The sequence below is a fragment of the Felis catus genome, chromosome B4, assembly GCF_018350175.1.
Source record: "Felis catus isolate Fca126 chromosome B4, F.catus_Fca126_mat1.0, whole genome shotgun sequence".
NCBI lineage: Eukaryota > Metazoa > Chordata > Mammalia > Carnivora > Felidae > Felis > Felis catus.
In genome coordinates, this window is record NC_058374.1 from 30,094,584 (window position 1) to 30,117,835 (window position 23,252).

At 35.5% G+C, this 23,252-nt stretch overlaps 1 protein-coding gene across 1 annotated transcript in view; it reads left to right on the forward strand.

Annotated features, from left to right (window-relative positions):
• Window positions 1–23,252, forward strand: part of CCDC7 (coiled-coil domain containing 7) — a 407,709-nt gene that overhangs the window by 288,281 nt on the left and 96,176 nt on the right. Inside the window, 2 exon segments of the mRNA XM_045062653.1 lie at window positions 416–535; window positions 1,528–1,557. Coding sequence (XP_044918588.1) covers window positions 416–535; window positions 1,528–1,557 — 150 coding nt within the window.

Consider the following 23,252-nt stretch of genomic DNA (forward strand, 5'->3'; position numbering starts at 1 on the left):
GAAAATTCACCAGAATTTTGTTTTGTTTTGTTTTGTTTTGTTTTGTGTGTGGGGGGGGAAGTGTTTGATCATTTGTTTAAATTGTGTTCATTGCTTAAATTTTATAAAACTGGAAAGAAACTGTAAGTGGTTCTTTATTAAAAATAAAGAGAGTTGGGGCGCCTGGGTGGCGCAGTGGGTTAAGCGTCCGACTTCAGCCAGGTCACGATCTCGCGGTCCGTGAGTTCGAGCCCCGCGTCAGGCTCTGGCCTGATGGCTCAGAGCCTGGAGCCTGTTTTCCGATTCTGTGTCTCCCTCTCTCTCTGCCCCTCCCCCGTTCATGCTCTGTCTCTCTCTGTCCCAAAAATAAATAAACGTTGAAAAATAGAGAGTTAACTTTTACTTTTTATTGAGTTAAAAGTCTCTATTTTTGTAGCTGAGAAAATGGATGAAAAAGCAGGTAAAAATCTTTCACCTGAAGATAATGAAGTTTTAATCTCAAAAGGCTCATCTCAAATTAAGACACTTGGAGCTACCAGAAAAGTGGGACTTACTAGTAAGTATAATTATTAAAAATATTATTTAAAATAAAAAAATATTAAAAGATATTTAATATATTTCTTTCTTCAGTTCATGAATATATATATTCAATCATAAATGCATGCTATATACTGTATCATATATACATATATATATGCTACATCTGTAATGTGTGTGCATGTATGTTATCCGTTTGGTCAAGTTGATTAATTATGTTGTTGGTGCTTTCTTAATTTCATTGAGATTCTATGCTTATTATTTGTGAGGAAAGTATATTAAATTCAACTACTGTGATTGTTTATTTCTCTATTACTCTTTGTAGTTCTGCCAATTTTTGTTTTATTTTTCTAAGGCTTTTTTACTGTATATAATAAATATAAGTTATATGCAGATATATACATATGTATGTAATAAATACACAAATTTTAAAATGTTATATATTCTTAGTGAACTGAAATTTCTGTCTTAATGATGGACATTTTGTAATAACTTTTTTGTGTGCTTTTAGTCCATTTTACCTAATATTTACATAGTATCTTAATGTAATTATTTGCATAGAATAATTTTTTCATCATTTTACTTTTAATCTTTTCATATTGCTATGAATTAGTTGTGTAACTTTAAAACAAAAGGCATTGTGGTTGGTTATTTTTTAATCCAATGTAACAGTCTTTGTGTTTTAAATGGAACATTTAATAGATTTACATTTAATGGAAGTATTGATATGTTGAGGGTAAATTATTTGTATTTTGTCTTTCTTATCTGATGTGTTTTTGATATTCTTTTAAATTTATTTTGGATGTATTCTTTACCATTTCTTTATTCCCTCACCGATTATCTGTTACAAAAATATTTAATTTAATCCTAAATTGTAAATACCTTATAAAACTATTCTCTTGAAAAGTACTCCCATTATTTCTGTAATTCACATAGTCACTCTGTAAATAACTATCTCAACAATGTGTAGACATCACTATTTCAACAATATGGTATTTGATTATGTTTCAGAACATGAAAGGAAATATCCCTCGATAATTGGTATGTATTTGAATTACAAATTAATGAATACAATTGTCTTCTTAATGGGTTAAAAGCATCCTTCTTATAGCTCAGAAAGTAGATATGTTAGATGAAAATCTTTTACTCAAGCATAAAGTTACATTGTCAATAAGCCAGTCTCAAAGTAAGAAATTTATACCTGTGAAAATGAAAACACTAAGTAGTATGACAATTTTCAATATCATTGATTTATTTTTAATTAAAGAAAGCAGCAAAACTTTGTCCTTATAATCAATCATGTATTTTGTATGCATCTGTTAGCTCAAATGTATTTATTGTGTTGTTCAATTCTTCTTTAATTGAAGTTCTGTCTATTCTATATTACTAAGAGATGTTATGTTAAATTCTCCCACTGTGGTTACAGACTTCTCTGTGTTTCCTGGTAGTTTTGCCGGTTTGTTTTATGTATTTGGAAACTCGGTTATTAAATGTGTGCAAATTTGTACTTGTTATTTATATCTGATAAACTGAGCCTTGGTCTCTTTAAAAGTATAATCTTTCTTTCTAGGAATATTTTTGTGCCTTAATGTTTATTTTGTCTTTTGGTAATATAGCTATATGCCTTCTTGTGATAAGTATTTACAGTTTTTTCTTAAGATTTTAGACAGAAGTTAATGGTGCCTATAGCATCTTAGTATTTTCTTATAATGATCCTAACCCACAAGAAAAACCCAACAATATCTTTATTAATTGGTTGTGTCAAACCAAATTAGGACCTGTTGGGATCTACATAACTTTTGTGGGAACATAAATTATCAGTAAACTTGGGCAAATACCTAGCAGTGTGATTGCTGGCTCATACGGCAAGACTGTATTTAACTTTATAAGAAACTGCCAAACCATCTGCAAAGTGCCTCTAGTATTTTGCATTCCAACCAGCAGTGAATTGGAGTTCCCATTGACTTACATCCCTGGCATCATTTGTTGTTTTCAGTGTTTTGGATTTTAGCCATTTTAATAGGTGTGTAATAGTATCTCATTGTTTTAATTTATAATTCCCTGATGACACATATGTAGAATTTCTTTTCAGATGCTTATGTGCCATCTATATGATTTATTTGTTAAGGTATCTGTTCAGATCATTTGCCAATATTGTGATTGGGTTATTTGTTTTCTAATTGTTGAGATTTAAAGCATTCCCTAAATACTATGAATAACAGTTCTTTATCAGATATATGTTCTGCAAATATTTTCTTCCGTCTGTGTCTTATATTATTATTCTCTTAACAGTGCCTTTCAGAGATCAGAAGTTTGTTTTCCTTTTAATTTAACTTATCATTTTTATTTTTTTCATGGATTGTGCTTTTGGTATTGTATATAAAAAGGCATCACCAGTTTGCATTACAAAAACAGTGTAAGAGGGTTCCTCTTTCTCTGCACCCTTGCCAACACCTATTGTTTCCTGTGTTGATAATTTTAGCCATTTTTACTGGTATGAGGTGATATCTCATTGTAGTTTTGTGTCTCCCTGATGATCAATGCGGTTGAGCACCTTTTCATGTATCTGTTGGCCATCTAAATGTCATCTCTGGAAAAATGTCTATTCATGTCTTCTGCCCAATTTTTAATCAGATTATATGTTTTTAGGGTGCTGAGTTTGATAAATTCTTTACAGATTTTGGATACTAACCCTTTATCAGATATGTCATTTGCAAATATCTTCTCCCATTTGGTAGGTTGCCTTTTAGTTTTATTGATTGTTACTTTCACCATAGAGAAACTTTTTATTTTGAAGAAGTCCCAAAGTTTATTTTTGCTTTTGTTTCCCTTGTCTCAGGACACATATCTAGTAAAAAGTTGCTATGGCCAATGTCAAAGATATTAGTGCCTGTGTTCCTCCTGGATTTTTATAGTTTCATGTCTCACATTTAGGTCTTTCATCCATTTTGAATTTATTTTGTGTATGGTGTAAGAAAGTGGTCCAGTTTCATTATCCTGTATGTTGCTGTCCAGTTTTCCCAGCACCATTTGTTGAAGACACTCTTTTTTCCATTGGATATTCTTTCTTGCTTATCAAAGATTAATGCCCCATAGAGTTGTGGGTTCATTTCTAGATTTTCTATTCTGTTCCATTGATCTATGTGTCTGTTTCTGTGCCTGTACCATACTTAGTCACTACAGCTTTGTAATATAACTTGAAGCCTAGAATTGTTATGCTTCCAGCTTTGCTTGTCTGTAGTATAGACATTTGAACAATATTTGTTATTCCAAAAACCAATATTTGTTGTTTCAATCCATGAACATGCAAAGTTTTTCAATTTCTTTGTGTCATCTTCAATTTCTTTCATCAGTGTTCTATAGTTTTCAGAGTACAGGTCTATCACCTCTTTGATTATGTTTATTCCTAGATAATCTTATGTTTTGGTGCAATTGAAAATGGGATTCATTAATTAATTTCTCTTTCTGGTTCTTCAATATTGGTGTATAGAAATTCAACAGATTTCTGTATATTGATTTGTATCTTATGATTTTAATGATTCATGTATCAGTTCTAAGTTTTTTAGTGGAGTCTTTCAGATTTTTTACATAAAGTATCATGTCATCAGCAAATAGGGAAATTCTTCTTCCTTGCTGTTTTGGATACATTTTATTTCTTTTTGTTGTCAGATTGCTGCGGCTAGCATTTCCAGTACTATGTTGAATAGCAGTAGTAAGAGTGGACATCCCAGTCTTGTTCCTGATCTTAGGAGAAAAGCTCTCAGTTTTTCCCCATTGAGGATGATGTTAGCTGTGGGTCTTTTATATATGGCCTTTTTTATATTGAGATAGGTTCCCTCCAACCCTACTTTGTTGAGGGTTTTTAACATGAATCAATGTTGTACTTTGTCAGATGATTTTTCTGCATCTATTGAAAGGATCATATGGTTCTTATCCTTTCTTTTGTTAATGTGGTGTATCACACTGATTGATTTGTAAACATTAAACCATGCTTGCAGCCCAGGAATAAATCCCATTTAATCATGGTGAATGATTCTGTTAATGTACTGTTGGATTTGGTTTGCTAGTATTTTATTAAGAATTTTTGCATCCATGTTCATCAGGGTTATTGGTCTCTGCTCTTTTTTTAAAATGTTTATTTTTGAGAGAGAGACAGAGACAGAGACAGAATGTGAGTGGGGGAGGGGCAGAGAGAGAGGGAGACACAGAATCTGAAGCAGGCTCCAGGCTCTGAGCTGTTAGCACAAAGCCTGAAGCGGGGCTCAGACTCACAACTGTGAGATCTGACCTGAGCCGAAGTCAGACACTCAACGGACTGAGCCATACAAGCACCCCAGGCCTGTACTGTTTTTTAGTGGAATCTTTATCTGGTTTTGGTATTAAGGTAATTCTGGCCTCATATATCAGTTTGGAAGTTTTTCTTCCTCTTCTATTGTTTTGGAATAGTTTGAAAAGAATAGGTATTGACTCTTCTTTATTTTTTGTTTTAATTTAAATTCAAGTTAGTTAACATACAGTGTAGTCTTGACTTCAGGGTAGAACCCAGTGATTCATCTCTTATGACACCTAGTGCTCATCCTGAAAAATGCCCTCCTTAATGCCCTTCACCCATTTAACACATCCCCCCAACCCTCCACCAGCCCTCAGTTTGTTCTCTGTATTTAACTCTCTTATGATTTGCCTCCCATTCTGTTTTTATTTTATATTTCCTTCCCTTCCCCTATGTTCATTTGTTGAGTTTCTCAAATTCCACATATGATTTAAGTCATATGATACCAGTCTTTCTTTGATTTATTTTGCTTAGCATAATACCCTCCAGTTCCATCCACACTGTTGCAAATGGTAAGATTTCATTCTTTTTCATTCCTGTATGTACGTATATATGTATGTATGTATGTATATACATGTATATGTATGTATATATGTATGTATACATATATACATACATATACACATACATATACATACATATATATGTATATATGTGTGTATATATATGTGTGTGTGTGTATATATATATATATATATATATATATATATATATATATATTACCCACATCTTCTTTCTCCATTCATCGGTTGATGGACATTTAGGCTCTTTCCATAATTTGCCTATTGTTGATAGTCAAGCATTTTTGTATCCTTTGTAATTCCTTGTAGTGCAATTGCTGGGTTGTAGGGTAGTTCTGTTTTTAATGTTTGAGGAACCTCCATACTGTTTTCTAGAGTGGCAGCACCAGTTTGCATCCCCACCAACAGTGCAAAAGTGTTTCCCTTTCTCCGCATCCTCACCAACACTTGTTGTTTCCTAGGTTGTTAATTTTAGCCATTCTGACAGGTGTTAGGTAGTATCTCTTTGTGGTTTTGATTTGTATTTCTCTGATTATGAGTGATGTTGAGCATCTTTTCATGTGTGTGTTAGCCATCTGGATGTTTTCTTTGGAAAAGTTTCTATTCATGTCTTCTGCCATTTCTTCAGTAAGTTCTTTATAGATTTAGGATAATGAAAACACAACAATGCAAACCCTTTGGGATGCAGCAAAGGCAGCACTAAGAGGAAAATACATTGCAATTCAGGCCTATCTCAAGAAGCAAGAAAGTTCCCAAATATACAACATAAACTTATACCTAAAGGAGCTAGAAAAAAAGCAGAAAAAAAGGCCAAAGCCAGCAGAAGAAAAGAAATAATAAAGATTACTGCATAGAATATTTAAAAAAAAACCGCAGAACATATCAATGAAGCTAAGAGCTGGTTTTTGTAAAGAATAAACAAAATTGATAAATCCCTAGCCAAACTTCTCAAAAAGAAAAGAGAGCAGACCCAAATAGATACAATCATGAATGAAAGAGGAGAGATCACAGCCAACACCACAGAAATACAAACGATTATCAGAGAATAGTATGAAAAATTATATGCCAACAAACTGGACAATATGGAAGAAATGGACAAATTCCAAGACACACACAACCAAACCTCAAATAGGAAGAAAAAGAAAATTTGAACAGGCCCATAACCAGCAAAGAAGTTGAATCAATTATCAAAAATGTCCCAACAAGTAAGAGTCATGGGCCAGATGACTTCCCAGGGGAATTCTACCAGACATTTAAAGCAGAGTTGGGGCGCCTGGGTGACTCAGTTGGTTAAGTGTCTGACTTTAGCTCAGGTCATGATCTCACAGTCCGTGAGTTCAAGCCCTGTGTCGGGCTCTGTGCTGACAGCTCAGAGCCTAGAGCCTGCTTCAGATTCTGTGTCTCCCTCTCTCTCTGTCCCTCCGCTGCTCATGCTCTGTCTCTCTCTGTCTCAAAAATAAATAAAAACATTAAAAAAAATTAAAGCAGAGTTAATACCTATTCTTCTCAAATTGTTCCAAAAAATAGAAACAGAAGGGAAGCTTCCAAACTCGTATGAAGCTAGCATTACCTCAATTCCAATAGTAGACAAAGACCCCACTATAAGAAGAATTACAGGCTAATATTCCTGATGAACCTGGATGCTAAAATTCTCAACAAGGTACTAGCAAATAGAATTCAATGGTGCATTAAAAAAAGTATTCACCATGATCAAGTGGGATTCATTCCTGGGATGCAGGGCTGGTTCAATATTCACAAATCAATCAATGTGATACAACACATTAATGAAAGAAAGAATAAGAACCATACAATCCTAACTCTGGTTTAAATGTTTGACAGAATTTGCCTGTAGAGTCATATGGCTTTGGACTTTTGTTTTTTGGGAGCTTTCTGGTAATTTGTTAGTGATTCAATTTCTTTGCTGACTATAGGCATGTTCACATTTTCTATTTTTTCCTGTTTCAGTTTGATAGTTTATATGTTTCTAGGAATTTATCCATTTTTCTAGGTTATCCAATATGTTGGCATATAGCTTTTTTTTAAAGTTTATTTATTTATTTTGAGTGAGAGAATGTGTGTGCAAGCAGAGGCGGGGCAAAGAGAGAAAATCCAAAGCAGGCTCTACACTCAGTGAGGAGCCTGTTGCAGGGCTCAATCCCATGACTGTGAGATCATAACCTGAGCTGAAATCAAGTCAATCACTTAACCAACTAAGCCACCCAGGCTACCCAGCATATGGGTTTTTTTTTTTATAATGTCTTTTACGGTTTTTTGTGTATCTGTGCTGTTGGTTGTTATTTCTCTTCTCTCATTTGTGTTTTTATTTGGGTTCTTTCTGTTTTATTTTTGATAATTCTGGCTAGCAATTTATCAATATTTTTAATTTTTTCACAGAACAAGCTCCTGCTTTCATTGATCTGTTCTACTTTTTGTTTGTTTGTTTCCACATCAGTTATTTCTGCTCTAATCTTTATTATTTCCTTCCTTCTGCTGGCTTTAGGCTTCATTTGTTGTTTATTTTCTAGCTCCTTTAGGTATAAGGTTATGTTGTTTAGTTGAGATTTTTCTTGTTTCTTAAGATCAGCCTGTATTGCTGTATATTTCCCTCTTAGAACCGCTTTTACTGCAACCCAAAGATTTTGAAAACTTGTGCCCTCATTTTCATTTTTTCCAATGTATTTTTAAAATTTCTTTGATTTCCTGGTTGACCCATTCCTTTTTAGTAATATGTTGTTTAACCTCCATGTATTGGTGCTCTTTCCAAATTTTTTCTTGTTGATGACCTCTAGTTACATAGCGTTGTGGTCAGAAAAGGTGCATGGTATGATTTCAATTTTTTTATTTGTTGAGGCCTGATTTGTGACCTAAATACATCTATTCTGTAGAATTCCCATGTGCAATTGTTTCCTAGTTAATCTGCTTAGATGATCTGTCCATTGTTGTAACTGGATGTTAAAGTCCCCTAATATTATTTTATTATTGATGCGTTTCTTTAGGTTTTTTTATTAATTGATTTTTATATTTTGCTTCCTCCAACTTGGGGTCATAAATACTTACAATTATTAGATCTTCTTGTTGGAGAGACCCCTTTTTCATGATATAGTGCCTTTCTTCCTCTCTTATTACAGTCTTTGATTTAAAATCTAGTTTGTCTCAAATAAGTATGGCTACTCTAGCTTTATTTTGATGTCCATTAGCATGATAAATCATTCTCCATATCCTCACTTTAAATCTGGAGGTGTCTTTGGTTCTAAAATGAATCTCTTGTAAGCAGCATATCAATGGATCTTGTTTTTTATCCATTCTGATACACTCTGTCTTTTGATTGGAGCATTTAGTCCATTTACATTCAGAATAATTATTGATAGATATGAATTTTGTGCCATTTAATTACCTGTAAAGTCACTGTTCCTGTAGATTATCTCTGTTCCCTTCTAGTCTTTGTTGCTTTCTTTCCCACTCAAAGTGTACCCTTTAATATTTCTTGTACACCTGGCCTAGTGTTCACAAACTCCTTTAGTTTTTGTTTGTCTTGGAAACTCTTTATTTCTGTTTCTATTCTGAATGACAACCTTGATGGATAAAGTATTTTGGCTGCATGTTTTTCCCATTTAGCACATTGAATATATCATACCACTCCCTTCTAGTCTGCAAAGTTTCTGTTGACAGGTCTGTTAACCTTACATGTCTGTTCTTGTAGGTTAAGGACCTTTTGTCCCTAGCAGCTTTCAGAATTTTCTCTTTATCTTTGTGTTTTTGTTTGTTTGTTTGTTTTTTGCAAATTTCACTATGCTATGCCTTGGTGTTGCCCTGTTTTTTGTTTGTTTGTTTGTTTGTTTTGTTTTTTTTAGGGGAGTTCTCTGTGCCTCTTGGACTTGAATGCCTATTTCCTTCCCCAGATTAGTGAAGTTCTCAACTAAAATTGGTTCAAATAAACCTTCTGCCCCTTTCTTCCACTCTTCTTCTGGAACTCCTATGATATGTATATTATTGTACTTCATGGGTTCTTGGAGTTCCCTAATTCTCTTGTGATCTGATAGATTTCTTTCCCTCTTCTTTTTGACTTCATTATTTTCCAGAATTTTATCTTCTATATCACCTATTCATTGCTCTGCTTCTTTCATCCTCTTTGTGATTACATCCAGTTGGTTTTGCATCTCAGCATTAGCATTTTTTTTTATCGCAGCCTTACTAGTTTTTATGGGTTTTTTTGTGTGCAGTAAGAATTTCTCTGGAGTCCTCTGCACTTCTTTCAAGCCCTGCTAGTAGTCTAATGCTGTTGTTTTTAGTTATTGTTCAAATATATTGCTTACATCTGTTAAATAAATCCCTGGCTGTGATTTCTTCTTGACCTTTCTTTTGGGGGAAAATTCCTCTGTCTTCTTCATTTTGTCTAGGTCAGTCTTTTGAGAGTTATGAAAGCTTATTATGTTTCCTGCTCCTGTGAGTAATGCTATGTTAAAAAAAGGTCATACATTTTCCAGGGACTGGTACTTCAGGAAATGTTTCCAGGGTTCCTCCTTGCTTGTAGTGGGGAGTATTTGGACCTTTAACTAGGTGTGCTTTGATTGTTTGTTAAAGTAAGCCTGATTAAAAAAAAATCCTTATCCAGAGAGAGAGAGAGAGAGAGAGAGAGAGAGAGGGAGAGGAAATGGAACAAAGATATAAAGGAACACACATACACACACACACACACACACACACACAAAGAAAAACTATAAGTCTGATTCCAAATTGGGGGGGGAGGTCAGGGAGCCTGGTCCCTGAACTGAGGCTTTAAAGTACTCTATGATCAGTAGACTTGGTACACATGGGGGGCCTGTGCTGGTCTTCTGGGAAAGAGGCCCGCTGTGCTGGCTCATAGTCAGACCTCCATAGTAAAGTTATACTTGCAGGATACAGGGGGTGGGATTTGGTGTGAGCAGCTCCATCCTCCACTGGGGGTGCTGTGTTGCTTACTGAAGTCCAACCATACTGGTGGTGGGGGTGGGGTGGAGGTGGGGGTACGGGGGTGGTGGGGGGGTGGGGATGGTGTCACCTCTCTCTCTCCTTCCCAGAGAGGGGAGCTCATGCCTGCCGCTGTTCAGGAAGCCCTCACAGAAAAGCAAACAATCTCCCTCTTTTGTCCCAGGCTTCCATCAGATCCCTGCACTCACCCTGTCTGTGTCCAGGCCAATGGCATGCCCGGTGCTACAGTTCTGTGTTTTATTTCTGGTGCATGCCTGGAATTCAAAATTCCAAATCTTAATGGAACCACCATGTAATGCCTCTGCTTCCTGCTCCAGAGGAGCATCTTGCTGTGCTGTGTGTAGTGCCATTTTGCCCCAGAAAAGCAGTGGCACAGCCACGCATTTGCTTGGACTTTATGGTGAAGCACAGCAAAATGCTGTGATCGGGTTATCTGCCTTCTCTGTATCTGCTTCTGTCCTTTGCTGATGAATGGATCTTTTGTCCCTGGAGAAGCAATATACCCTCTTTCAAATGTAATCCAGGAAGGAGAATGTTCTCTCCCAGTGCAACCCAGGGGATCCCTATACCACATTGTCTCCTCCCAGGCCTCCACCCTCATTCTTCCCAGGAACATCACTGTCCCACCTGGCTTTACCCTGGCAAATGGTGGGTACTTCTAAAACCTCAGTATTTGAGCTCTACTGCTTATAAAAACTTGCAATAATTAATTCCTCTTGATTCCCCAGTCAGTGGCCTTGGGAAAGTGTTTGTCTCATGCAAACCTGATGTGCTATTTTCTCCCTATCTCTCATTTTCTTTCCTCTCTCTGTGAAAAGGTCTCCCTCCCCTTTGCTTCACCATGGCTTTTCTCTCTCCCAATTCATGTCTCTACATCTCATACCTGCCACCTTCTCCCATTCTACATGTGGAGATTGTTCTCTTAATCCTCAGATTGATTCCTCGGTGATCAAAATGATTTGATGTTAATCTAGCTGTGTTCAAAGGACAAACCAAGCCTACGTTCCCCCTACTACTCTGCCATCTTAACTCTCCACTGATGTCTCTTCTTTCTTTCATTCTTTTAGATTGATAACATTTTTCATCTTTCCATTTTTTTCAACCATTTATTTTAAGAATTTAAACTTTTCTCTAAAATATGTATACCATAATAAAATTGAATAGTAAATTCAAATGTGTTTAATAACTAAGTATAGTTATGAAATAATAAGATTTTCACACATGCACTCAGAAAAAGTACTGTTTATATGTATATGCTTTAACCACAGTCTATAGTAATTCACTGCTACTGTACTGTGGTCCTATACTCATTACATTATAAAACCAAGAGGAAATATTGCTGTGTAGTTTCAATATATAGTTTTTTTAATATATAGTTTTTAAGTGACTTAAAATCTCTTATAGTTCAGAAATTGAACGAAGTACTGATAAAGATGCCAAAAGATATTCAAGAGCAATAGTGAAAATATCTTTAACTTATTTCTAAACAACTTTTATTGTGAAATATATTATGGGATATTTCATAAGACTTGTGTGTAAATTTTAACAATTATATAAACAAAAATAGGATAACCAGTCCTGAGGTAAAGAAATAGAGTACTGATGTCACATAAAATCGTCAGTATATCTTTCACAACTCCCTTCCCTCCCACAGTGGCAATAACTATTTAGATTTTGGGGCAATCATTTTCCTATTTCCCTTTATTTTAGATCAAACTATATGCAATTGCTAATATTCAACCATTTTTGACCTACAACAATGGCAAGTTTTTATGGTTAAACCTAACAGCTTTGCTGTTTTAATATGTATCCATAAATCACAAAGTTTTTGAAGTTTATAAATAAATAATTCTCTAAATATGCTTTCTTATCTTTTTAAAATTTAATGCTATGTTTTCATGTGTAGCTCATATTTTGTTTATTTTAATTGTTAAACAATCTGTTGTATGAATGTACTACCTTTTATCCAGTCTGCTACTGGTGGGTGTATAAGTCAAAGTCTCTGGAAATGAGATGGCACAAATCGAGTAGTTTGCAATTTTAATAAAAGGACTGTCTACAAGGGAGGAAGGAATATCTAAGGAATCATAAGAAAAAGTGTAGCAACTCAGATGTAGAAAAAAATGGGACAATGTTAACTACCTCTAGTTCTGAGGAGGAAATGAGAAATAATAGTTACTGGAGCTATATGGAGAGGTTAGCCTGGCAAGACCTAAGACGGGGCAGGTACATGCCAGGTTACTGTGACCATGCAGGCCATGGAAATACATCCCTTGGACTCATTGTCTTTTCTTCCTCTGATCTCCTGCTATGGTTTTATTGGCTGGATTCAACTGGAAGCCAAAGTGCAAGGGAACCAATTGATGTACTCCATGTATGTTAGATTTGGGGGACATATAGCTAACTAGAGAAAGTTGAAGAATGATTGTAAATGTGAAATTAAAGATGTCTTCTTGGTCTACCTCTTTTACCCCTCAATATCCCCATTTTATTCTTCATCCAGACAAATTTGTGTATCCAATTTAAGGGACATTAGGTCCTATTAGAATCTATATGATTCCACTCATATGTGGAATTTAGGAAATAAAACAAGTGAACATAGCAGGGAAAAAAAAAGAGAGAGCCAAACCAGGAAACAGACTCTTAAGTGCAGAGAACATAGGGCACCTACGTTGCTCAGTTGGTTAAGTGTCCAACTCTTGATTTCAGTTCAGGTCATGATCTCACAGTTGTGAGATTGAGCCCCATGTCAGACCATGCTAAGCATGGAGCTTGAGTTTCTCTCTCTTTCTGCCCCTCCCCCACTCACACATGCTTGCTCTCTCTCTCTCTCTCTCTCTCTCTCTCAAAATAAATAAAATTAAAAATTAAAAACAGAAACTATATAGAACAAACTGAGGGTTACTGGAGGGGATGTGGGCAGGGATATGGGTTAAATAGGTGATGGGTATTAAGGAGGGCACTTGTGATGAGCACTGAGTGTTATATAAATGATGAATCACTAAATTGTATACCTATAACTAATATTACATGGTATGTTAACTAACTAGAACCTTAAAAATTTGAAGAAAGAAAAAAATAGAATCCACTTAAAGAATAGTATCAATATGGTCTTACTCCCATATGTAACCTAAAACATTGTTCACCACCAATGTTCTGTATATAAAGTGGCAGAGGAGAAAAAGGGGGTGTTGTTGTAAAACAATTAATGAGCATAAACATTCTCATGTTGCCACTTCTATAACTACAGTTGCCACTTCTATAACTAGCTGTGAAGGTGCTTAGTTGCCACTTCTATAACTAGCTATGAAGATGCTTAGTTACCATAGCTGCTCTCTCACATTTCATTTCCATATTCTCATCTTTGCCACTACCTGCTAGACAGGACTTATCTGGTGAGGTAACCCAAAACTTTACTCTTATAATAGTTGATTCTTTGATGTTTTTATTTTTATTAAGCTGCTGCATTTTTCCATTATCATGACTTGTGCAAGGGAGTATTATAAGGTGACCCAGTGAATCCCCTGGGTTTTGAATATAGTTTTTCTTGCCTTCACGAATTAGGACCAACTCAATTCCCTGTTGATTACTGGTATCAATCCTGTGACCGGTACGTAATCTCTTTGTCTACCTGTTCATTTAATGGCATAAGAACCTCAAATGTCAAGATGACAATCACAGCTTGTAGTTAATTGGACACATGACTGTTTCTTTAGTGGGAGATTTCTTTCCCTTGGGCACAAGGACCTCTGTAATCCATTTAACGAAGAACAGTGGGAAATGATGTGAAAATTATTTAAATGAGTTAATAGGTGTTTGGGATATGGGGTTAGGCTATGGGGTGGATATTGGCATCTATTCTAAGTCTGGTCTAAGTGTATCGCGTATATCAACACTGCAGTCTCTCAGGGTGTTGTCATATATATCATAGTAAGTGAGATGTCACCCAGCCATTTTACTCTTTCATAAAAATTGCTGCTTCTAAATGGTGGAGTTTCTATTAATACCAGTGAATTCCATTGGTAAAACCCATTGTGGCACATCACTTACCATAAAACATGTCCCTTGTTGGAGATGATATTGTATATGATACTATGACAGTGGAAAAGATTCAAGTTAATAAACAATGATACTAGTAGAAATTATATAGGCAGGGAAAGCAAATAAGTACATCAAATATATATCTAATCCATTAAGGGCAAATCACTGCCCTCTCTATGATAGAAATTTTAGTGTAATCAATCTGCCACTGGATGGTTTCATATTCCCTCTGGGAAATGATGTTATATTGATGAGTTCAGTTTTGTCCTATGCTCTTGACAAGTTGAGCACTCAGAAGTCCCAGAATCCTGATCATTCTTAGTGAGAAAAACTCTATTATTAAGTCTTTGCAGATGCTTCATTATGGCTATCATAGCTTTCTTCTTGGTACTTTAGGGCCATGAGATAAGCACCAGTGTAGCAGAGGAGTAAGGCTAACTGCCATTCATAGGGCAGACCATCAAGCTAAGAGCTTACACTTTAATAAATACCCTTGTGCACATTTACAAAATAAAGATATTTATATCTTTATGCATTCGAATCCTATTCTAAGGAGTCATGGACATAAATATCGCCAAGACTCTCATCATTTTTTCAATCTCTGTTTTTCCAAGTCCCTGACTACCTGGCCAAATCCATTATCTTCTATCCCCAAATTAATGTACATCTAAATCTCAGACAATCTTTAGTTCTACATATAGTGAAGCCCTAGATGTACTGCCCAAGTTCTGCCCACAGAAGGATTTCTCTTTACCACTGTGTTTCAGGCCCTCCCGTTTAGTGTGACTATAATACAATATCAAAAGTTAATATGTAAATATATAAAAAGAATAAGCAATCTAATATAAAAATGGGCAAAATATAGAAATAGATTATGAAGCTGTTTTGCCATTCAATATTATTAGTAGGAATGTTTAACAATTTTTAAAAACCTCCAAATAGGGATGCCTGAGTGGCTCAGTCAGTTGAGTGTCCAACTCTTGATTTCAGCTCAGGTCATGATCTCATGGTTTGTGGGAATGAGCCCTGCATAAGGCTCTGCACTGGCAGTGTGGAGCCTGCTTGGGATTCTCTTCCTCCTTCTCTCTCTCTCTGCCCCTTCCCCAATCATGCTCTCTCTCTCTCTCACTCTTTCTCTCTTAAAATAAATAAGTAAAAACATTAAAAAATTTTAAAAACCTCTAAAAAAACCCTCAAAATATGTATCAATGGCATTAAATATTTTTACTCATATGAATCTGTAGTATTTTAATATCTGCACTTTCCCTAAAGAGTTGGCACATTTTTATCTACCTTTATCTCAGGCCCCAGTTCTTAACCATATATATATACACACACACACACACACACACACACACACACACACACACACACATACACACATACATACAGATACATACATACATGTTGTAGACTCTAGGTCTGAAATTCTGTCTTGTCCAGCAAGAGAGCGGGATTCAGGATTAAAATGTGAGAGATGGCTACTGTCCAGGAGAAGACAAGAGCCCTGATTAAGGGTTCTTGCTCTGTTTTTATTAGAATCAGAAGGCTTATAAACATGGTGATGGATGTGCACAAAGAGACAATAAAACTGTGAACATTAACTCGTGGGCATGAGGGAAAGGGGGTTTTGAAAATATGCGGTGTTAGGGGTTTGGGTTAATATAAAATCCTGACACTGGGCAGAAGGTTGTGAGACACCACCTCTGTTTACCTAAACTGGTCTAGGGGACAAGAAAGACAGAACATGCTACCTCAGGATCAACAAGGCACCTTTCTTTTGCTAATTAGCTCCGCTCTGGGCAACTTCACCCCAAAGCAGTCTATAGCCCTATTTATTTGTTTACCTAATTTGGTCCTTCCGTCCTGTGAAAGCAGCTTTCTGCTATTGTACTAAGTTGGGGGGGGGGTGCATTTCCACCCTGAATACCTAATCTTGTTTACCTCTTATACCTTTGTTCTATACTGGAGCCTTTGCCCCACCCTAATTATTTACCTAATCTTGTTTACCAAAACTGGGGTGTGAACATCCTATGGCTTTCTGATTCTTTATGCCTTGTTAACCCATTGGTGCAAACTCAGGGAATTCCTAAGCTTATTCCCCATACATACATACATACATACATATATATGTAAAAACTCAGGAATTGTGTTTAGTTCACTGACTTATTCACAAATGCTAAGTTTCTTAGAAATTACAAGAGTTTATTTAACTGATGGTTATTTAACTGTGCAATTTAATATAGAAAATCACCAACTTAACAAAATGAGAAAATAAATACATCATTGTGTTTCAACACCCTTTCAGAGTGTGTAGATGTATGTTTCTCTTTAAAGTATTTCAAACATCTATTTTGTATATGTAAAGATGCCTCAGATATCAGATCTAGCAGACTCAAAATCAAAAGATCATCCTCAAATTAAGAAACATACAATTGTCCAAGTGGAAGTGTTTAGTGTATACAATATCAAAAATAACTTAAAATAAAAAATAAAAATTAATACAAATAACTTTAAATTGCATAAATAGTCACATTCAGAAAAGTTAATTTGGGATGTAATTACAAATAGAAAACTAACAAATTATGATTTTTACATGTGGACTTATAATGGAAAACATTTTGTTACTTATTAAACATTTAATATCAAACAGTTAAGAAGTAATGCATGTAAGAAACTTTATGAGGGAAGTACTACCATTATCACCATTTAAGAAATGAGGACAGTAAGACATGGTGTAACTTGCCTAAAACTCATAATTAAATATGGACTTCAAACCCATATAATCTAGCTATTTACTCTGCTATGACCCCAAGAGAACTAGAGAAAATCTTGGAAGTATCTGATTGTACTCTTTAAAAGTAATACTGGGACGCCTGGGTGGCGCAGTCGGTTAAGCGTCCGACTTCAGCCAGGTCACGATCTCGCGGTCCATGAGTTTGAGCCCCGCGTTGGGCTCTGGGCTGACGGCTCGGAGCCTGGAGCCTGTTTCCGATTCTGTGTCTCCCTCTCTCTCTGCCCCTCCCCCGTTCATGCTCTGTCTCTCTCTGTCCCAAAAATAAATAAACGTTGAAAAAAAAATTAAAAAAAAAATAAAAGTAATACAAACTTCCTTTCTCTTTTGCTATAATTTCTCTGTTGCTATCAGAATTTCTTAAAATTGATCACATTATTTGGGGCTTCCCATTATTTGGGGCTTCACTTTTCATGGTTTCAGTTACCCAAGGTAAACTACAATCTAGAATTAGGTGATCATCCATCTGAAATTTAAACAGAATGTCAGTAGTTGCCTAACACTTGTTACAGTACCTAAATCATTCACCTCACTTCATCTCATCATGTAGCATTTTATCATATTATCGCACCACAAGAAGAAGGGTGGGTACAGTACAGTAAGATATTTTGAGAGAGCAACCATATTCACTTTTTATTACAGTATATTGTTACAATTGTCCTATTTTATTCTTATTGTTGTTAATCTCTTCTGTACCTAATTTATAAATTACACTTTGTCATAGATATGTATGTACAGAAAAAAACATAGTATATCTAGGGTTTGGTATTATCTGTGATTTCACACATCCACTAGGGGTCTTGGAACATATTCCCCATTGATAAGGGGGAACTACTGTATGTATACAGCATGTACTTGATATTACCATGATTATTATATAGAAGACAGTATGTTCCTCAGTTTCAGATGTTTAAGTAACAAGAAGTGTTGATAAAGTGATGAAAACAATGTCAGTTATGTGTTTTCCTATTTATTTTTATAAAAATTTCATTTTTATAGATATACAGCTGTTCCTGTTTTTAAAAAATTACAAAATAAATAATTCTTTTTTAATATGATGAAGAAAATCTATTTCTAACCAATGTCCCAATGGCATATTTAATGGTGAAATAAAATATCCAATTAAAAAATTACTGTCTATTACTGCTAAATAAAACATTGTTATAAAATGCCTAACCCATGTAATAAGAAAAGTAATCTGTTATAAATATTGAAAGAGATAATATAACATGAATGTTATTTACAGATTATTATATTTCTACCTTTAAAACCTAAAATAATCAAATAAAAATTGAAATATCAATACAGAAAAGTTTAGCAAACTGACTAAAAAAATTTGTTACAGGAAACAACATTCCTATATACTACAGCATTGAAACAAGTAAAGACATAATAAAATAACTGATAATAAATAAATATCAGGAAATATGCTGATCTCTTATGATGAATTAATAATGAAGCATTAAAAGCTCCTAAAAGAAAGGCTTCTAAACTTACTTGTAAACAATTTATTTCCAGTCAAAATGCCAGTAGTAATTTGTTGTTTTTGTTATTGATGACATTTTGTGACCATGATTCTAGATTTATCCTGAAAAGAATTTACATACTTCATATCAAATAATTGAGTACAAAAAGAGGATAAAGCTTGGGAAGCAACACTAGATAAAATTACATATTAAAAAGTTTCAATAATATGGGGCTCCTGGGTGACTCAATCAGTTAAGCATTCAACCTTGGCTCAGGTCATGATCTTGCATTCTGTGAGTTTGAGCCCTGAGTAGGGCTCTGTGCTCATAGCTCAGAGCCTGGAGCCTGCTTCCAATTCTGTGTCTCCCTCTCTCTCTCAAAAGTAAATAAACATTAAAAAATTTTTGAGAGGAGGAGCCAAGATGGCAGAACAGCATGGAAATTTTTTGTGTGTCTCGCATCCATGAAATACAGCCAGACCAACACTAAACCATCCTACACACCTAGAAAACTGATTGGAGGATTAATACAACAATCTGCACAACCTGAACCACAGAATTGAGCAGGTACATGGCGCAGAGAGGTGAATTTGGGGAGCAAGAAGCCGCAAAAGGTAGGGAACTACTTTTGTGGGTGGAGAGAGAATGGAGACTGGGAGAGGGACAGAAAACGGGAAAAGCACCCCTCCCCAAAGCAGCTGGAGAGAAAGTGGAAAATTGGAAATAGCCACAGGGACTAAACTAAAAAAGGAGAAAGGAGATGGTTTAAATTCCATTAAGACTGTAAACAAGGGGAGCATAAAGGCTGCAACTCCACAGCTCGATACCTGGCAGTGCTCTGGTGGAAATGATGAATCCCCAGGAACAGAGTGGGTCCAGGAGATTCTTGGGCCACACAGGGAAAAGTGGTTCCACTGCTGGAAGGGCATTTGATACCGATTGTTGAAGCCACCTGGTCCCAGCAGACCCTGGAAGGCGGCCATATTTGCTGGTGCTGGGGCAAGGTCGCTAAGGGTGAATCCTGGTGCCAGATGTGTGTTGTGATTTTCCATAATCCCTGACATGCTGCTGCTTCACTGTCTCCTAAACTTTTTCAGGGCAGTCTGCTACCTGGCTGCAGTCTAGGGGCACTGGCAGCAGCAGGGTCCAGAGTGCATTCCTGGGTGTAGCCGATATTTGGCCATTGCTCATTCGGCCATTGCTCAGTAAGACCCTCCTGCAGAGGGGCTGAACAGGTCAAAACCGCAGTCCTTTGGAAGTAACAGGCCAGGGAAAACAGCCGCATCTGAGACAAAACAGGAGAGAGGTACTGTCTGGGGCCTGGTCACGGAGAGTGAAAAATCAGGGAGTGGACAAGAGCTGAAGACAGAGGACGGGTGCACAATTACTGATCTGGGAGAACAGACTGGGTGGCACTGGGTGGCGCCATTTTCACCGCTCCCACACATGTGCATATGCACCTATGAGTGCTGCAACAATCCACCCCAGTAGGCTAGCAGTGCCATCTAGTGGAGAGCAGAGCTGTTACACTGAGCCCCGCCCAACTGGGCCAACTTTGCTCTTCAAGAACACAAGTCTCACTGCAGGCTTAACTTATGGACTATAAAGAGCTACATACACTGACTTCTAGGGGAAAATGAAACAATTTCAGACCTACTTCAATCTGTTAGCAAGTTATTCTATTCAAATTTCTTTTTTTTTCTTTTTCTCTTTTACAATTATTTTCTTTTTCTTGAATACAGAAGGGAAAAAATTCATTTTTATTTTCAATTTTTATTAAAAATATTTTTCTTTAATTTTCATTACTATATTTTTTACTTCTGTATATTTTTAAAAAATTCTATTTTACTTCCATTATTTTATTTTAGTCTACTTCAGTGTATTCATCTTTTCAAATTTTCAAATGATTTCCTTTTTTTCTTTCTTTTTCTTTTTTCTCTTTTTGTTTCTTTTTGTTGAATGCAGAAAGAGAAACACTTCATATTTACTTTAAATTTCTATTTAAAATATTTTATTGAATTTTTATTACTATATTATTTGCTTTTATGTAAATTTTTTCAAATTCTATTTTACTTCAGTCATTTTATTTTAGTGTGCTATAGTGTATTCACTTTTTCAAATTTTCAAACGATTTCTTTTTTCTGTTTTTAATCCTTTTCCTTTTTCATTTCTTTTCTTTATTCTTAAATACAGAAAAAGAAAAAGTCATATTTTTAATTTTAATTAAAAATATTTTTCTTTAATTTTTTCTACTATATTCTTTATTTTTGTGTATATTTTTTCAAATTCTATTTTACCGCCATCATCTCATTTTAGTCTACTTCAGTGTATTCATTTTTTCAAACTCTCAAATGATTTCCTTTTTTTTCTCCCCCCCTTTTTTTCTCTAATCTGTCAAACCACTTTCAACACCCAGAACAAAAGACACCTAGTATCTAGCATCATCTATTTGATTTTTGGGTGTGTGTTTTTAATTTTTAATTTTATTTTTTTTAATTTTAATTTTTTTAATTCCAGTTTTTCTACCTCATTAATTCCTTTTCTCCCTTCAAAATGACAAAACAAAGGAATTCATCCTAAAAGAAAGAGCACGAAGAAACAACACCCAGGGATTTAACAAACACAGAAAGCAGAAAGATGTCTGAACCAGAATTTAGAATCACGATAATAAGAATACTAGCTGGAGTTGAAAATAGATTAGAATCCTTTCCTGTAGAGATAAAATAAGTAAAAAATATCCAGAATGAAATTGAAAATGCTATAACTGAGCTGCAATCACAGATTGATGCATAGCAGCAGCAAGGATGGTTGAGGCAGAACAGAGAATCACTGATAAAGAGGAAAAACTTACAGAGAATAATGAAGCAGAAAAAAAGAGGGAGATTAAGGCAAAAGAGAGCGATTTAAGAATTAGAGAAATCAGTGACTCATTAAAGAGGAACAACATCAGAATCATAGGGGTCCAAGAAGAGGAAGAGAGAGAAATAGGGATAGAAGGGTTATGTGAGCAAATCATAGCAGAAAACTTTCCTAACCTAGGGAAAGACACAGACATCAAAATCCAGGAAGCACAGAAGACCCCCATTAGATTCAACAAAAAATGACCATCAACAAGGCATCTCATAGTCAAATTCACAAAATACTCAGGCAAGGAGAGAATCATGAAAGCAGCAAGGGAAAAAAAGTCCCTAACATACAAGGGAAGACAGATCAGGTTTGCAGCAGACCTATCCATAGAAACTTGGCAAGCCAGAAAGGAGTGGTGGGATATATTCAATGTGCTGAATCAGAAAAATATGCAGCCAAGAATTCTTTATCCAGCAAGGCTGTCATTCAAAATAGAAGGAGAGATAAAAGTTTCCCAGGCAAACAAAAATTAAAGGAGTTTGTGACCACTAAACCAACCCTACAAGAAATTTTAAGGGGGACTTTCTGAGGGGAGAAAAGATGAAAAAATGTATATAAAAATATAAATACCAAAAGCAACAAAGATTAGAAAGGACCAGAGATCACCACCAGAAACTCCAACTCTACAAGCATCATGATGGCAATAAATTCATATCTTTCAGTACTCACTCGAAACATCAATGGACTCAATGTTCCAATCAAAAGACATAGGGTAACAGAATGGATAAGAAAACAAGATCCATCTATATGCTGTTTACAAGAGACCCACTTTAGACCTAAAGACACCTTCAGATTGAAAATAAGGGGATGGGGAACCATCTATCATGCTAATGGTCAACAAAAGAAAGCCAGAGTACCCATACTTATATCAGACAATCCAGACTTTAAAATAAAGACTGCATCAAGGGATGCAGAAGGGCCTTATATCATAATCAAGGGGTGTATCCACCAAGAAGACCTAACAATTGTAAACATTTATGCGCCTAATGTGATAGCATCCAAATATATAAATCCATTAATCACAAACATAAAGAAACTCATCAATAGTAATACCATAATAGTAGGAGACTTCAACATCCCACTCACAGCAATAGACAGATCATCTAATCAAAAACTCAACAAGGAAACAATGGCTTTGAATGACACACTGGACCAGATGGACGTAACAGATATATTCAGAACATCTCATCCTAAAGCAGCAAATATACATTCTTCTCCAGTGCACATGGAATGTTCTCCAGAATAGACCATATACTGGGACACAGATCAGCCCTAAGTAAGTACAAAAAGATCGAGATCATATGGTGCATATTTTCAGACCACAACGCTATTAAACTTGAAATCAATAACAAGAAAAAGTTTGGAAAGGTAACACATACTTGGAGACTGAAGAACATTCTACTAAAGAATGAATGGACTAGCCAAACAGTTAAAGAGGAAATTAAAAAGTATATGGAAGTTAATGAAAATGATAAGACCACAACCCAAAACCTCTGGGATGCAGCAAAGGTGGTCATAAGAGGAAAGTATATAGAAATCTAAGCCTTCCTAAAGAAGGAAGAGAGATCTCACATACACAACCTAACCTTATGCCTTAAGGAGCTGGAAAAAAAAAACAGCAAATAAAACCCAAAACCAGAAGCAGACAGGAAATAATAAAGATTAGAGCAGAAATTAATACTATCAAAACCAAAAAAAACAGTAGAACA